The 19,043-nt window shown below is 47.3% G+C and overlaps 1 protein-coding gene across 3 annotated transcripts in view; it reads left to right on the top strand.

The window, feature by feature from the left end:
• The window catches only part of LOC148517925 (protein kinase C delta type-like), a 122,871-nt gene that overhangs the window by 95,968 nt on the left and 7,860 nt on the right, over positions 1-19,043 (top strand). For all 3 annotated transcript variants that reach the window (XM_088478058.1, XM_088478056.1, XM_088478057.1), the window contains 6 exons: positions 970-1,032; positions 1,405-1,543; positions 7,363-7,506; positions 10,089-10,217; positions 15,437-15,653; positions 16,267-16,546. In XM_088478058.1, the coding sequence (XP_088334184.1) occupies positions 970-1,032; positions 1,405-1,543; positions 7,363-7,506; positions 10,089-10,217; positions 15,437-15,598 (637 nt within the window). In that variant the 3' untranslated portion in view covers positions 15,599-15,653; positions 16,267-16,546. The remainder of the gene's footprint in view (positions 1-969; positions 1,033-1,404; positions 1,544-7,362; positions 7,507-10,088; positions 10,218-15,436; positions 15,654-16,266; positions 16,547-19,043) is intronic.

The following is a 19,043-nucleotide window of genomic DNA, read 5'->3' as shown; positions in this document are numbered from 1 at the left end:
ATTGCGGTCGGAAATTGTGTGCTCGCAAAATAGCGAATGCCTGCTATTTTGAGTGACAGGATGAGGCGTTTGTGAGTGGTAACAGGGGAAGGTGCTTGAAAACGGGGAGTGGAGATCCGAAATCAAAACGGGCATTTTAAGGGTGTGCATAATTAACAAAGCAGCGTCATCGACCACGTCACTTGGTTGTCTTTTAGCCTGAACTGCTCGCATGATTGCGGTAGGAAAATCCTACCACAAGTACTGCGAGCGGTTCATACGCCTTTCGATGTACTCGATTAATCTAATAAATAGCGGAGATGACGTAGGATGCGAGCGGCCAGGGGGCGTTTTTTAAAAAATAGCGAGCGCATGTTTCGTTCGCTCGTTCAGACATAGAGGCGTCAACACACCGCAAAGAGCGAGCGCTCTATTTAAATATCCAGCCCCTTTTTCTGAACGAACGAGCGCAAATAGCGTCCGGCTCTGAATCAGGCCCACAATCAGAAAGGTAATTTACATTTGTCACTTGATGAGGAATGTCCCTATAGTAATGTATACATATATTACTCACCACATGTGTTTGGAGGAGATTCTGCTCTCACTCTTGTTGCCAGATCTCAGGCTCGGCTCCATTAGGCAGGTCAGAGAGAACAGCGGGGCGAGTCAGCTTTATATAGGAAAGGAGGCAGCTGTCAGATGCAGGGAGAAGGACACATTGGTATAACACCATCCAATTAGGATAGAGCTGGGGTGGAGCTGATCACTTAGAAAGGTGCTATTTGCCTGCGGGCATGCAAGTTGGCCGATCTTATAGCGAGGTGAATACTGTTAGATTAGTGATAGGGATCACCAAAGAGAAATTAGTTAGTAAATATAAACAAATGACAGGGACATGGTCAGAATACATAGGGAGTGTTGACTTGAAATTTCTGTGCCATTACGTAAGCATCCTAACAATGAAACATTGATTTATTCTCTTTCTATCAGGTTCTATGGAGCGGAGATTGTATGTGGGGTTCAATACCTACATTCCAAGGGCATAGTCCATCGGTAAGTATAAAGCTACACTATAACAATGGTATAATATAAGTATATAAGTATGGATTGTAATATGCAGAATGTGATATATTTATTATCAGGTCTGCCTGCGCTCTACTTTTTACATATTATACTTTTATTCATTGCCACATATTTCCACCTACATCTTATACTGGGTACACACTGGGCGTTATATCCGCTGTTCAATTGAATGACCGATAAATCGCGAGCATGTCATCAGGTGTGTACCCCTGATATGTCTGTGAACGACATCATTCACAGACATATTGCATTGACTGTGCAGCATAGTAGATGGCCAATATATCTGCTTTAATGGTATGACCAATAGTCTCAGTGCATACAAAGATTGTATTTTCTTCACAGAGACCTCAAGCCTGAAAACATTCTAGTTGCTGAAACGGGTCATCTGAAGATTGCAGACTTCGGTCTTGCAATTGAAAACATGCTGGGAGACAGAACAGCCAATGGATACGCAGGAACACGTGGCTACATCGCTCCTGAGGTGAGGTGCACAGGATTTCCTACTGTTACTCATGTAACTACTCACATTTCATAGAGAAGCCTGGTGTAAGGCAATATGGCTACAAAAGGCACACTGTAAGAACACCTGTACATTAAACCTACAAACTATCCAATAACGAGGAAAGTAAACTGAGATTTCATACAACAGTTTCCATATCAGCAGAGGACATTTGTAATATTCCTATTACAGCTGTCATTCAGCTGCTTTTACCATCTCAAATTAGACAGGCTATAAATGAGCTGCGGGCTTACTGCTGGCGGATATTGGTAAGTAATTAAATAGCTCTGAGCATTAAACCCAGGAGCTGCAGCCGTGTGGTAAGTCCTGGGGATAATTGAATCTGTCTCTACACTGACACATACTGTACATGGCAATGTTTTCTCCTCACCAGGAAAACTGAAAGCTGAGACCAGCACGTGTTGTCTCCTGATAAAAAGCACCATTGCAGCCGTGCAACAAGATGTCACAATGCATTTATAGGCAATGTGTACTGTAGACACGTTACCAGGGCCAGATTAAGGCTTGTGGTGGCCCCAGGGCAACTAAATGGTGTGGGCCCTCTCCAAACCATACAGAGCCTACCCTTCCCTTCCCCCTGAAAGCCCCACATGGAGCCTTTAGGGGAGTCCTAATATATATATATATATATATATATATATATATATATATATATATCACTGAAATGCTGCAGGACTTCCGATCAGAGTGTAGATTTATTCAACGTTTCTGGGCTATCAAGCCCCGTCGTCAGGAATACATAAGAAGTGAGACAATTAGTCACCTTACCTTATATCCCCACCATGGAAGTGATTGTAGACCAGGCAGGGCCGCCAGGTGCACGAAACCGGAGGGAGCAAGCAGCGCATCATGATGACGCAACAGCTCACATTCTCGGCGGTTGTCATGGAAACCTTAGACGCTTGCCCGGCTCTGACCTGCCTGTAGAGAACACGTGAAGATAGAACAGAAAAAGACAAGATTAGAAAAACCGAGTTTGAAAAGAAGAGGTTTAAATCAATCAATTTGTTAAAAACAAATATCAATGCCAAATAGTGTATAGAAAATATAAGTAGCACAAAGACGATTTTCACATATGTAACTACATATAAATATACTGTATTATAATAGCTCAAAAGCATAATAAATTTAGAGCAAACAATATATGCATGATGTACTGATTCCAAAGAATTTCATTCATAAAAGCATGTTCCATGATATGCGTTCGTTTAACCCTCTAGGGGAAACCGTATCCAGTTTGAAGATCCAGGATGCCTACCATATATATAAAACATACACTCACATATAAACAGTATACACACACTTACACATAGGGATGTAGTTATGTATACCGACAAGGAAACCCCGATAGGAACTTAAGATAGGCGTCGAAATACCGACACCTATTTAATCCTGACGCCGGAACACTGAAGGACGCGTGCCCGAATGAAGTAAGTCTGGGGTGTCCTTAGCATTAGTAAGTCTGGGGGGAGGGTTAGGTTTCGGGAGCGTAATTAGGGTTAGGTTTTTGGGTGGTTAGGGTTAGGCCCTATTGGGGGTGGGCTAGGGTTAGGCACAAAACGGGGAGGGTTAGGGGGGGGAAGTAGAGAGGGTAAGTATACTTTCCCGACCCGTTTGGATACCAATCATCGGGATGCCGCTGTCGGTATTCTGACAGGAGGCATCCCAACAGCTGGCATTACATACCCATTCCAACACATATAGGGCGGGATGTACTAAGGTTGCAGTGACCATTCCGCCAGTTACCGCAACCTTACTAATCACATATCTACTAACATATGCGATTAGTATCGCAAAGGACAGCTCTTGCGATAAGAGTTGCCCTTTGCGAAGCACCCGACGCCTGGTGACAGGGTCTCTGTGGGACCCCATCCCCTCTGAGCCCCGGGAGCTTCCTGCTGGTCACATGTGCAGGAAGCCCCGGGCTCCTCCTCCCGCACCCAGAAGAAGATTAGGAGTAGGAGGAGATGGAGGACCCAGGAGGAGCGCGGGCCAGCGACCATGGACAGCAGGTGAGTGGGGGCCAGCGCATGGCGACGGCGGGGCAACGGCGAAGTGTCGGGTGCGGGGTCCGGTAAGAAGCCCATAGGCTTCTATAGGGTAATGCCAGGTTTTTCTGGTGTTACCCTCCGCGCCGAAAAAAGGGTGGGCGGGGCTTAGCACATATGGAAATACGGTAAAAACCCCAAAAAAGGGGTTTTTACCGTATTTTTCCTTTAGTACATCCCGCCTATATACACATTAACACATACACACTAATACATATATATATATATATATATACACACATTAAGACATTACACATATACACCATGACACATATACACACAGAATCACATACATACATACACATACACACACACCCACTGAAACAGTACTCAAACATACCCTCACTTGATGCAGCAGCTGCTGCAGGACCACTCCTGGTTGCAACAGAGGCCCGACACCTCGATTCATAAGGCCCCGCCCCCGTGATGTAATGCTGTGATTTTCAGTTATATGGGGGCGGAGCTTGCATATTGGCTCTGCCCCCTATGCGGCCAGTCACTGTAGGGGGGAATCGGTGTAGCAGGGTTTTTTTCTAGATACTCAGAAACCCCCCTGCAGTCGCTAGTGTGGAGCCGGCTGGCCCCTCTCCTCCCTAGACAAAAGCTGATGCAACAGCACTGACTGTGCTGCTGCATTCCGTAGAAAAGCCACTGCTGCTGCGGAGCCTTAACCCGGGAACAGGTGTCGCAGGACACCTGTTCTCGGCAGGGTCACATCGACCCTGTGTGGGGGCCCCTTTGTGAAAAGTAAGTGTCGGGGCTATTCATCAAGTTCCGAAAAAGCATTTTTTCAGGAACTTGATGGTGTTACTGACCACCACCCTGAGATGGTGTTCATCCCCCGATAACCTTCACAGACTGCTGTTTACTCAGCAACCTGTTAAGCAGGGCTGGCGCTACTACTAGGCAAACGTAGGCATTTGCCTAAGAGCGCCGGCCACTGTAGGGTGGTAGTGTGGACAGCACACAAGTGCCGTCTTCACTACACTATTAGTATAACAAACACACAGCCACCGGCAGCTGTGTGTTTGTTTTAGCAGCCGGTGACAGTCAGACAGACTCTCATCGGCTGCTGCTGCGCCCACTGCCAGAGCCATCTTCCGGCTCCTGCAGTGGGTAATGGGAGAGACGTCATGACGTCTCTACCATAATGCGGAGCAGGCCCGCCCGGGGTACAGAGGAGCGGACGCCGGAGAGGGGATTAAGGTAAGTGGAGTTATTTTTTTTTTTTTACGTGTGTGATTTCCTGGGACTACTGCTGGGGGGGCGATCACTACTGGGGGCACTGCTGGGGGGAGCCTACTACTGGGGACACCGAACGACTACTACTGAGGGAACTGCTGGGGGGAGGCTACTACTGGGGACACCGAACGACTACTACTGAGGGCACTGCTGGGGGGGATCACTACTGGGGGCACTCCTGGGGGGAGGCTACTACTGGGGACACCTAACGACTACTACTGAGGGAACTGCTGGGGGGAGGCTACTACTGGGGGCACTACTGGAGACAGGCTACTACTGGGGACACCGAACGACTACTACTGGGGGCACTGCTGGGGGGAAGCTACTACTGGGGACACCGAACGACTACTACTGAGGGAACTGCTGGGGGGAGGCTACTACTGGGGGCACTGCTGGGGGGAGGCTACTACTGGGGACACCGAATGACTACTACTGAGGGAACTGCTGGGGGGAGGCTACTACTGGGGACACCGAACGACTACGACTGAGGGCACTGCTGGGGGGATCACTACTGGGGGCACTACTGGGGGGCTGCAACTGGGGGCACTGCACGAGGGGGATTAGTGCTGGTGGCACTCCACAGGAGGCGCTACTACTACTGGGGGGTATTATATAAAGGGCACTGCATAGGGGGAACCACTACCTGGGGCAATGTGTAGGTGGGACTACTACTGAGGGCATTATATAAGTGGCACTGCATAGGGGGACCACTACTGGGAGCACTGCATAGGGGGCCACTACTGGGGGCACTGTATAAGGGTTTGTGTAGCTATCCGCGGGTGGGGGGGCGCAAGGCTGAAGAAATGCCTAGGGTGCCAAGAAACCTTGCAGCGGCCCTGCTGTTAAGATTTACATGGCAGCCACAAATCTATTCAGAACTCCCTGCTGTGTGTGCACTGGCGAGCCCCAGAGCCGAGCTCTGCAGACATGTGGCCCAGCTCACCGAAAGAAGACAGGTGAGCAGGCTAATGAGAAGGAGGGGGGATGGACACCCACGGGGGGGGGAAGGGTCAAACACCTGTGGGGGGGATGGGAGGGGGGTCGAATCGTACACCCACGGGGATGGCAGTAAAGTCCGCAGCCAGCCTGACTTCGAGCTGTGTTTGAACTTGTGATAATTATGTTTTGATGAATAGGCCCCTGAGTCTTATACTATTTTTCAACACTTTTATTTGACAACTTTTAACAAATAACAAAATGAATAAAATATACAGTTTAATAACAAAATAGTCTAGTTTTATATAACTGAGACGCCGGACCCATGTTACCTGTGTACGGGATCACAGAGGCAGGAAGTAACACACCCCTAAATGGACGAGACACACTTGTGTTTTTTGCCGACACTTCCTGTTGTCACCCCCAGATGCTCCCTCTCTGCCAATTACACTGTGATTAATAACTGGCAGCGTATGACTACGGTAATGTACCGTGATACCTGCGTAGTGGCAAATAATTGCTCCACTTGCGGAAACATTGGCATTGTGTACATCTATGAATCAGGCCCATTAGCCATTGTCAGAGATCTCTTATGGGGCAAATATTAACGATATAGTTTATATCGTCCTTTTTTTTTTAACTCCTACAAAGACCAAACTATGGTCGATATGCAGGCATGGATGGTCGATATCAATATCGACCATCGTCTGTGCTTGCAGGCCAACCTGGTCGATATCGAGCAGGTTAGCCTGTTTACTATAGGGACCCGCGATAGTTGATCGTGGGTCGTTACATCGTTTGGGGGGTTGGTGCATATTGCTGGATGTTCAATATCGAACATCCAGCACATGCAGGATGATCAGACAATGATATCTGATCGTTGTCTGATCGTCACATGTGTACGGGCCCTTAGTGAGACTTCAGGTTCTCACATGTGATTTACGTTGTTACAGTTGTATTTGCAAGATCACTGGTGACCCAACACTGCAGAGAGCTAATCCCCACACCCCCTGGTGGTCCCTCTGCTTTAGCTGTACCAAGTCCTGGCTATAGCACTGGTGCTGGTTACACATTATGAGGGGATAACAAGGAGTTCTTAGTTATTTATTTGGATCTTTCTAATGATGGCCATCATCATCGTCACGTGATTTATAATGTTGTCTTGTGATGTTACTATGTAAATAATAACAAAAGGTGAGTAAGGTAAGAGACAAGACAGTAACTATTATTATATTCCTGATATCCCAGGTCAGGGAAATATCTATGATATATAAATAAAGAAATAAGGAGCTGAGTAATAGTAATGCCTGTATAGTATACATGCAGCCTTCCCCATACAACCCAGCACATACCAATATGATTACAAGCTTGCACAGTCACTCATCAGTGTTCTGAATTGGAGCATTACATTGTATTGTTATTCTACCTCCATGTATTCTATCCCCACATAAACACTTATTATATAGAGTGATGGACTGGGGCAGTGAGATAAAAGAATGTAAATTAGAGAGGGATTGGTGACAGCCATAATAACTATTATCTCTCTTCTGGTAGATGCGGTCTGGCAAGAACTACAACGCTGGTGCTGACTGGTATTCGTTTGGTGTCATCCTAACCCAAATGATCACCAGCAGACTTACCTTCCAACGTAAGCTATTTAAAGCACCAGGCGCAGCAGCCAGAGACATCATTGTAAAGGTAACCTAGATATTACGTTATTTCTGTAACAATTCTAATGGCTATAGATAATGTTGTATAACATTATATACAGCATGAGGGAAATACTAGATGTTTAATTTAAAATATATTTTATCACTGTGCTATAGGTTTCAAGATTATGGTATAATTTCACCACTTAATTTTGCCATATAACTGATTGCCGCTTTAAATTAAGAGGCAAACTTGTCGAAATTATGCCAGGTCCGTAATTTTGGACCTATTTAATATCCCTCTCTGTGTGACAAGGGCAGACACAAATGGGTTCCTATGAAACAGCATTTAACACGGGGCGTATCTATAATGGGTGTAGGGCACATGGGGCCCTGGGTCCAGGGGGGCTCACATCGCACACCCTGCTCCCATAGTTTCTAATACTTAACTCTCTGAAGTTCCACGTTGGATGGAGTGGTGCTACACAGAACGCCTGGAAAATAGCCGAAGCGGCCACTTTCCTGGCATTTTGTTCATGCACAGTAGACTCTGGGCACAGGCTAGTGCCTGGACTGTACTGAAACTGTCAGTACGCCATGGACGCCGGAGAGAGAGGAAGAGGTCCTGGATGGTGAGTGAACACGGGCCCCCTCCTCTCTAAATATGCCTCTGATTTGACATGAGCAATTATTACACTTTTCTTTAGACACTGGAGGCAGTATTAGCTGCTCATCAGAGGCACAGGGCCCACACCGCACACCCTGCACCCATACAGTCTTTATACATACCTGTTTGTTGTCTCCAGAGTGCTGCAAATAGTATTAGGACAACGGCGGTGGCTATTTTCCCAGAGACTTGCGCACTAAGTCAGAATCTGCTGCACACACCGCAGCACCACTAAAGGGAGGAGGGGGCCCACACTGAGTCTGCAATGGGCCCCCTCCTCTCTTAAAACGCCTCTGCTGCTCATGTGATGCCATGTTTAAAATTCATTGCTTTATAAATGCATAGATGCAGCATATAAACCCGTGTGATACCACTCTAAGAGATCCCATTCCTAATACATGAGATTAACAAATTTTCCTGATAAATGTGGCTCTGGATTCCTGATCAGAGATATTTCCCTCATACACAATATGATGCAGCAAGATAGATAAAGGGCTATTTATCAAATGCAGCAATACAAAATGCACCACTCATTGCTGCAATAGAAAATCAATTGATGCCATTTACTGATAAAATATCACCTTGTCAGCTGAGTGATGCTATGAGTGATACTCCGCTGCTTGGCAATACTGGTCACTTACTGCTTTACCGGGCCAGTCTTGGTGGCTAGCCAGGTCACGTATGCAGCCTTGGGTTTCCAGCTACACTTATATACTCATATATATCACAGGTGACGCAACAAGTGGTGACACCTCTCAATTTTCTGCAGTCGCAAAAGGGACCTGGCCTTGTGCCCCATGACACCACACCCTAGATATGTGCTATTTTCGGGGCGTGACCGCAATGTCACGCCCTCATACTCGTCATGCTGGGGGCTTGTCCAACACAACAGGAGATAATGGGAAGCTCCAGCCTCCACCAGCACAGTGTGTATGACACATCATCCATAACTCCTGCAGCTCTGCTATTTTGGTGTCACCCCCTTGGATGATGTCACCCGGTATGGCTTGCACCCCCATAGGGAGGTATATACACAACTGACTACATCATCAAACTCAAACTATTTTTACCAATGTATAGTGAGATAATATGGAAAAATACTAATTATTCTAACAAAGCCCATAAACATATTTCTAGTGGTCACATGTGTGGTCTTTGAAGAACTCTGGCTGTGTACCCTTGGCCTTGAACACCATGATGTTACATATAACTATATATTTGTCTAGTAAGATTTATAAGAGTAATTATTTCATTTCCAAATTTCTAAACAATTGTCCACTTTATAATGAAGCCAGACCTGATCCCCCATTGTTGCACAGACATATGACAGGGAATATGGGAAGGAATGACTTGGTGCTTAGGTGTTCCTGGAGTGGGAAATGATGATGGGCTACTGTGACTTTATGCAGCTGATGGGCTGTCTACTGAGACACCGGCCGGCTATTGCTGTAATCTGCTGCAGTGCACAAATAGATGCACCATCGACTGGACATCAGTTGCACCAACGGACATGGCTGATGGTACATGGCCACTGGTGCCAGTGTAAATGCATCTTACAATGCAGTCCGTGACAATGTCTGCCAACATGCACACCAACATAAGCCACCCCCAGTAACTGGCCAGGAACTTCTATCAGAATTGTATATGTCTCCAAGAAATTCCAATCTGCGTCCCCTGACGATAACCATCATGATGCTTGCTCAGTGCGTCTCAGACCCATGCACACATTTATAACATCCGGCACTTTCATCTGATGTATTAAATGCATCCTCCTCTGCATCAGGCCCAATGTGAGACATGCTACAGTCCCCAGATAGAATCTCAGGGTTATCATACTGTGGCCATGGACAGATCACTTTATATTCCTCTGTGCCAGGCAGCAGAAATGTGTATAACATGATTGTGCTGAGCACGTCTGCTGTATTAATTAAAGTCACTAAATTAAATACAAATCACTTTTTCAGCTGCGCGATAAAGATCCGACCAGACGACTCGGAGTGCATGGAAAGATCCGCCACCATCCATTTTTCCAGCATGTTGACTGGGTCTCAATTGAAGCTCTTGAAGTTGCCCCCCCATACATACCCGCTCCAGTAAGTATAACACAGAACTTGTATGAGCTCCTGGGCAGCCTGTAACTAAATGCAGATCAGCAGATGATGTATAAGTGTCAGTCACATAGATATAAGGAGATGTGCACATGTCACTTCTACCATGTAACACACACGTCCAGTTTAATCAATAGTTTGGAGTATGGAAGGAAACCCACACCAACCTGGGGAAAACATACAAACTCTATGCATATAAGGCCTTGGCTAAAAATGTAGCTCATGACCCCAGTGCCAGGAGGCTGCAATGTGACTAATATGCCACCTGACTACTTTTACACAATTATAAATGGAAATTTTAAAATACAGTAATTACTGACAAGACACATTGGGGCATATTCAATTGGGCGCGAGGTATACCGATGAAAAAAAAAACTTGCGGCCTTCGCACCCCAATTTTGGATTACTTTTTTAATTGGATACAGCGGGTATCGGGAGTGTGCATACCTGCGGTATCCAATTTAAAAATAGTGCTTGCGGGGTTTTCAGAGCTGAAAACCCTGAGCCGCGTGAAAAAAAAAATTCTACACTTACCTGCCCAGGGGTCTCCGATGGTCTCCACAGCTCCCGGCAGCCTCTCCTTCATCTTCTCACTGGAGAGGGGGCTGTTGGGAGGCTCCAAGGGCTGGTGGGAAGAGCAAGGGCTGCTGGGAGATGTAATTCTCCCAGTGCCCATTATGGGGGGCACACAGACACTTGAAGGGACAAACATACCGGGGAAAACACAACACTCATATACACACACTCACTCATACACACTTACAAACACTAACAAACACTCACACTCCAGATCTCGCACCAAAGGGGGCGAGCTGTCGTGTTGAGTGGGGGGTTGCTGCCCAAATGGAGGCGTTCCCGAGGGAATGCTTGCCGTTTGGGGGCGGCCCCACTGACATCACGAGTGATGTCAGTTGAGAGCTTCCGCCTCTGTTAGAGCCGAAAGCTCTCTGGGACTTGTGAGGAACGAGACTCGTCGCAAGCCCGCTGGTCGTGATGGTCTTGACCATCGCGACCATCATCATGGCCGCTCACTATAGCTGTGTGTGGTAACCCATAGCTATGCGAGCGACCAGGAGGCCGCTCCTAAAAAAACAGCGCCCGCCCTGATTCAGAGCGAGCGCTCACTTTTTGCGAGCGCCTCTGAATCAGGCCCAGAGTCCACTGCCATCTTTTACCCTTCTGCCTCAAAGTAGCCTGGGGTGCAATGCAGTATGGGAGAAAGCAGGAAGAGATTCGTCTCTTCTTGCTTATCTCCCTGAGGTTGCACATAATGCCATCCTTAAATGGTGTTATATTATAGTGAGAAGCTTTGAGCAGTGCCTTGTGCCTGAGTGGTGTCACTCTTTCTTTATGAATTGACAGGCTTCATTCTCATAAATGCTGGTTCAGGGCACAAAGATTTCCTCCTTGGGATCACAACACAGGTGAAACACAACACAGTTGCTGCACTGAGCAAAGCCAGCTGTGAGCACCCAGTGCACCAACATATCCGGCAAGACACATGGGCAAGATGGTGGCATCTGTGGAAGTGACACCTGGTGCGGGTAGGGGCGAGGAGGGTTATTGTGCATGTAGCAAAGCTGTGCGGTGACAAAAGGGGCGTGGCCTCCCAGGACATGGGCATGGCTCTGCGGGTAGGGGACATGGCCTCGCGGGCCAGACCCTCATTTTAGTCACTCCAGGGGTCCGGGAGATGCTGGCTGCCCCCGGAGACAAGTCTGTTACAAAGTGCCAGCTCCCTTCTTACAGCATGCTTGCCAACCCTCCTGATTCTTGCAGGAGTCTCCCATTTTTCTAACAAGCCTCCCGCTGCCTCGCAAAACTATTAAATCCCCTGCACGCCCCACAGCTACATCCGAAACCCAGACTGCGCGTGCGCAGGTCCAGATGTGAAAGGGGCGGGACCTGACAGCAGTATGCCTGGCCACGCACCACGGGGTTGTGGTTAACATTGGCCTCCTCCCCCAGCAAGCAGAGCCTCCTGTGTGGCTGTAAGTGCAGGGAGGGACATCAGTTCCCTCCTGCTACAGCGGGGACAGCAGTGACTACATCTCCTTCTCCTCTGCATAAACAAGTAAGGAATTAATAGTTGTACTGCTCAGGGGGTGTGTGAAAGGAGAGCAGTACAAAGTCAGATTGGGTGGCAGGGGGGGTTGAGCACAAAGGAGGTAAGTGCTCCAGGCCCACCTCTATCGGCCCCCCAGCCTTTGATTATCAGAAACTAAAAAGTGAAAGGAAATGGGGGAAGTCCGAGCAGTGGGGGGGGGGGCGTGGCACTGTGTGTGCAGCAGGATATGAGCAGCATGAGGGAGAGGAGGACTAGTGCAGACAGTGGGCCTGATTCATTATGCGCTCGCAAGCGGGTCGATGTTTGGCCACTGCGCATGCGCACGCCGGCTCCGAAAAGCGCATGCGCGAGACCCGGCTAGTGACGGCACCAAAAGAGAGTGGCTGTCGATGTTGATCGACAGCTCGCCGCATTTTGGAGGCGGGCAGGGGGAGTGGCTGGCCAAATGGAGGCGTTCCCGACGGAATGCCTGCCGTTTGGGATCGGCCCCACCGACATCATGAGTGATGTCAGTGGTGAGCTTCCGGCTCTATTAAGAGCCAGAAGCTCACTGGGGCTTGCAGGAACGAGACCCTACCGCAAGAGTGTCGTTGCAAGCTCCGATGGTCGAGACCATCGCGACCATCACCTGGCCGCTCGCAATAGTTGTGGGTGGTCACAAAAAAAAAAAACGCCCTGATTCAGAGCGAGCGCTCTTTCAGAGCGTCCGGCTCTGAATCAGGCCCAGTGTACACAGTGTGAGGTACTAACAGGGAGGGGGGACACGGTATATAAGTGAGTGTGACAGTATGTATGTGTGTGTGTAAATGTGTGACTGTATGTATATGCCCCCCCCAATACTAGGGGTCACCTCACCCTGCAAAGCTGCTAATATTACCTTTATGGTGCCGATGTCACACTATTACACCCCCAATAACACTGTGAGCCAGCATCCTACATACACTCCCCCCCATGCTAGGGTCAACTCACCCAGCAGGAGGCATTGCTGGCAGCTATAATTATTAACCTTGTGGTGCCCATGTTACACCTATTACAACCTACTCTTGTTGTACCTGGAAGTGACGTGCAGTGAGGGTGGAAGTGCGGATCCCTGCCCACACAGTTCACTAAAAAATAAACTTGTCCCATCGTGGGCTTACCACGCTTCAGGCTCTGTGGCTCGCCACAAGATTATATTTCCACTCTATGCCCACTTGGATGGTAGAGAATGACGTTGGACAGTAGCTGATGACGGCAGGGTACAGAAACTGAGGAGGATCTAGCTGTAACCGTCACCTCACCCTACTACAGTTTTTATTTGCCACTACAGGATACACCCCTGAGCGGAATTATATATGCCCATAGGCAGAGCTAGATACGCCTTTGGGGCGGAGCCTGACACGTCCCCTCAATGGTGCCCGAGCAGTGCATTCTACTAACAAATATAATCTCCCTGAAACTAGTTTTCAAAAGTGGGCAAGTATGTCCTACAGTGCAGCACCCAGCTCCTGTTACTGAGGAGGAGTCTGCACTTTGGTGTCACCCCTCGGCCAGTGACACACGGGTGCGACCCGCATACCCCTTGTGACGCCCTGGCCACAAGTTGGCACAAGCCAACTTGTGGCCAGAGATACTGAGATACTGAGCAGAATAAGGGAGCTCATTATGAAGCAGGGAGTAGGTACACTGGCACTCCTATGTTTCCAGAGCAGTAAGGTCTGAGATTTACTTTCTAATGGTGCATACACATGGTCAGACTTGCTAAATCAACGATGGACGATTTACACTATTTTACCAATGATTTCACAAACGATGAATGATGAACAATTTCTGACAGTAATTAAATTAATGAAATTGTCCAAATCTGACTGCAAACACAGTCGATTTCAGAAATCTGACATGCGGGCACGCGCATTGTTCGTCGTGCATGTCAACGATATGAACGATGTAGCGATTTTTACAATTGTTATAGTTCATATCCTCAAAAAAATCGGTCCGTGTGTACCCTCCATTAGAGTGATATTTTGGAAATGAGATTAGGGTGGATGTGGTGCATTTCCATTTGTGCAAAGGGAACATTTCCACTATTATTGGGGCTTTTCTTAGCCTTCATATTGCACTTTGGGGGAGAAAGACATTTATAGCATCTCCCCCACAAATTGCAGGTTTTTAAGAGTGGTGTTGTTGCCCATAGCAACCAATCAAATTCTTCTTATAATTAGTCTAGTACCTTCTAGGAGATAATAGCTAGAATCTGATTGGTTGCTATGGGCAACATCTCCACTTCTATAAACCCGCACTTTAGTAAATAAACCTCTAAATGTTTATGTTATTGAATGGGGGGAAATAAAGTGGTTGGAGGTTGGAGTATAAAGTGATAGTTAGACTTTCTATAGTGACTCTGGAAATTCATTATCCTGTCTGCACACCAAGGTGCTCTTCTAGGTTACGTAGGCTTCTCCTGAGAGCACAGAGGGCCTGATTCAGAGCCGCTCATAAGCGGCTGCTCGTTCTCTCTGAGCGATGTTTGCCCACCTGCGCATCGGATCGTTATACACATGCGCAAACCAGTCGGTGCGGTCGAAATTCATGTGCTCACAAAATAGCGAATGCCTGATAATTTGTGTGACAGGAGTAGGCGTATGTGGGTGGTAACGGGGGAAGGTGCTTGAAAACGGGGAGTGGAGATCCGAACGCAGGCGTGCTTAAAGGTCAAAACGGGCGTTTTATGGGTGTGCATAATTAAAACAGCAGCGTAATTGACCACGTCACTGGGTTATTTTATAGCCAGAACTGCTCGCAAAATTGTGGTAGCAAAAACCAACCCCAAGAATAGCGAGCAGTTCATACCCTGCTCGATTTACTCGATTAATCTAATAAATAGCGGACATGACGTAGGATGCGAGCGGCCAGGGGGCGTATTCTTTGAAAAAACGACCGCAACTTTTGTTCGCTCGTTCAGACCTAGAGGCGTGAACAGACCGCAAAGAGCGAACGGTTGATTTGAATAGCCACCCCTATTTTCTGGACGAGCGAGCGCTAATTGCGTCCGGCTCTGAATCAGGCCCAAAGTACACAGAAGTTTCATAAATGCTGTTTTTCTATCTTACACATTGAAATGAAAGATGCAATAATCACTTATTTCTTCTTTCTGTAGTCAGCCATTCCTCACTCTGGATGCAGAAAGAACCACCTGGAAAGTCTGGAAGCAGCCGAGGCCAGCAAACAGCCAATAACATCTAAGGACCAGGCAGTATTTCATGGGTTCTCATTTACCAACTCCACCTGGAGAACCCTGCCAAAGCCACCCTGCCTATAAGTACACAGAGCTCAGGCAGCAGCACTGCTGGTTACACCAATGGAGGTCTCTGCATGTATGTACATAATATATTTATGTGTTATTATTTGTAAACATGTTTAATTGAATATGTTAAATTTAAATGAATGAAGGATAAAGAAAGAAAAAAGGGAGCTAGAACTAACAATAATGTAAAGAGCAGTAATAATCAATATTCATAATGACAGGTGTACAATAGGCTTCTCAGAAGACCAAATGGAGAAACAATAGCAGTCTTGAGATAATTACCTAAACTGACATACAGCTTGAGTTATGCATAAGAAATATAATAAAATGGGGGAAATTGAGGGCAGGGGGTGTGGAGAAGAGGCCTGTCAGGTATGTTAGCAGAGGACGGACACCTCAGAAGAAGCAAGAGAACCATGCAATATCAGTTGTTTCACGGGGCCTTATGGTGCGTGATCCAGGGGGAACAAATGCTGGAGAATGTATTACAGCGCTCATGAAAGACGCTAGTAATGTATTCTAGATGGTATGTACCCAAAATGGAACTGATCAGTGCAGTGGATGATTGGGTTATTGTATGTCATGTAGAGCGTAACAGCCAGGGCTGCATGTAAATGGTTGTAGAGTGTATCACCAGAATAGAATAGGGACAGGATAAGTAATAAGGTGCGTTCTGTCCACAGATCATCTGGTAACATCAGTGAGAGCCTGCTAGTAGAACACCGTCATGTCCATGAAGAGCAGGAGCAAGGATTCCACCGAGGTCGTCAGATGAGTTCGTTACTTGGTGAGTATAGTTTGGTTAGGGACATGAATGGTGGTGCTCTCACAGAACTGCCCTTCTTTTCTTTACAGCAATCCAAGGCTGGTGTACAAGGCAGGGATCCTCTTCTCCTGTGTCAGTGCTGCGCCCGTCAGTGAGGCCTGAGTTTTATTCCCTGATTACTGCTGGATCACAGCATGGTGAGTCAGGAATTTGAGGTGTCTCTCTCTTAGTCCTCTAGCTCTACACACCCTTACTTTTTGGCATAGTGGGCAGGATCATTGATCACTATAATATAGTAGGACCAAGGAGTGCCCAACACCTCCCATACCAGCCCTAGCTCTGTATCTATTTAATCACTAGCCATTCTCTGCTCACAAATATTTCTACCATATGCCACCCTTTGCCTACCAGCTTCTATCTCACATTCCATGCTCTACCCACCAGCTTTTTGTTCATATTCCCCCTGGTAACCAACATTTCCCTCACATGCCCCCAGGCTCACCAGATTTCTGTCACATGCCACACACTCCCTACCAGCTGTTCTCTCACTTGTCTTATCTCCCATGACACCCTCTGGCCACCAGCTTTTATCCCATAAGTCAACCCTTGCCTTCCAATTTTTCTCACCCGTCATTCCTTGCCAATCATCTTTGTATTATTCTAATCATTTTTATAGTCAAAACTCTGCAGTCTGACAGGGAGTATGACTGCACATCCCTGTCTCTAACATGCCCATGATCTTGTCCCTCACATGCCACTACTTTCCCACCAACTTTTCTATAAAATACTGTGCTACCCCCTGCTCACCAGTTTTTATATCATGCAACACCCCACCCACTGGCACATACTAAAATTTAAGTGTAACATATTGCTTAATTAATACAATACTAACCATAAGCAGTCACTATTGTGCCAGACAGGTTGTCTTCTTCATCATGTCTGACATTTAAAGGCACATAGTTTAGGCTTATATGTTTGAATGAAGGAAGTCATTCAATGACAGCACCCATATCCAGTGGCGTAACTAGGGTATTTGGAGCCCAGGGCAAGTTAAAACATAGAGTGCCCCCAAAGTATTAATGTGTCCGCATATCACAAGGGGCGTGGCCACTAGAAAAAAGGGACATGTCAACATGAAGCACCACTGTTTCTCGTCACTCTGGGAAGTCCCCAGTAGTAGTGCCCCTCTTGCAATGCCCACTGTAGTAGTGCCCCATATGTAATGTCCACAGCAGTAGTGCACCCTGTAGTAGTGCCCCTTATACAATGCCCCAAGTAGTGCCTCTTATACAGTGCCCCCAGTAATGCACCCTTATACAGCGCCTCCAGTAGTGGTCCCCCCTATGCAGTGCCCCCAGTAGTGGTCCCCCTTATGCTGTGCCCCCAGTAGTGGTCCCCCTATGCAGTGCCCCCAGTAGTGGCCCCCCTATGCAGTGCCCCTTATACAGTGCCCCTATGCAGTGCCCTCAGTAGTGGTCCCCCCTATGCAGTGACCTCAGTAGTAGTCCCCCCTATGCAGTATACCCAGTAGTGTCCCTTAAATAAAAACACACACACAAAAAAACCCACAACACTTACCTGAATCCTCGCTCCCACCGCTGTCCGCTCCTCCTTCCTCCTGGCCCACCCTACACTCTGCATGGGTGTCTCTCCCATAGTGCAGAGTGTAGAGTGGGCCAGGAGGAAGGAGCAGCGGACAGCCGGAAGATGGAGCTCATGAGTGAGCTCCAACCTGGCTCCTGTAGTGGGCGCAGCAACCAATGAGAGTCTGTCTGACTCTCATTGGCTGCCAAAACAAACAAACCGTCGGGTAGTACGCAGTAACAAACACACGTACTACCCGGTGCCAGTGTTTGTTACTGTGTAGTGTGGACCGCACTACACTTGCTTGAAATCAGTGTCCTGGACTGTGGCCTCTGGTGCTGATGGTCCAACGGCACCCAAGGCACGTGCCCTGTTCAACCCTCCCACGTTACGCCACTGCCCATATCACATACTAAACTATAATATTTAAAAAAAGAGTGACTTGTTACATTTATATAATGCCCCCTGCAGAAGAAAGAATCTGTCTTTATATATACGTATGTACAACTGCATACTAGTGTCATATTCAGGTGGGGTCAAGCAGGGAATGTGCCCTGGGTGCCGTAATAGGTCTGACAAACATTTATTTATTTATTAACAGTTTCTTATATAGCGCAGCATATTCCGTTGCGCTTTACAATTGGAAACATTGATAGAACAAAACAGGGTAATAACAGACAGACATAGAGGTAAGAGGGCCCTGCTTGCAAGCTTACAATCTATAGGGAAACAGGCATTGATACACAAGGATAGGTGCTATATATATTGCAATTTGGTCTGGCCAGAATGCAGAGTTTCTTGGTGGGCTGCATGATCCAGTCACACAGGAATGTCGGCAAAATGTCAGGAGTATGTGAAAGAAAGACAATATGTGAGGTTATGTGTGGACTGTGAGAGGGGATGTGATAAGACATGGAAGCTATGAAGGTTATGTGGTCGGTTCTGGAATCTGATAAGCTTGTCTGAAGAGGTGAGTTTTCAGGGAACGCTTGAAGGATTGAAGAGTAGAGGTAAGTCTTATTGTGTGTGGTAAGGCATTCCATAGAGTGGGTGCAGCCCGAAGAAAGTCCTGTAACCGTAAATGGGAGCAAGTAATGCGTTGGGATGAGA

Source organism: Taudactylus pleione, unplaced genomic scaffold (assembly GCF_031769625.1).
Source record: "Taudactylus pleione unplaced genomic scaffold, aTauple2 ptg000206l, whole genome shotgun sequence".
NCBI classification, from domain to species: domain Eukaryota; kingdom Metazoa; phylum Chordata; class Amphibia; order Anura; family Myobatrachidae; genus Taudactylus; species Taudactylus pleione.
The sequence above is the reverse complement of the archived record's forward strand: the minus strand, read 5'-3'. Positions and strand labels throughout refer to the sequence as shown.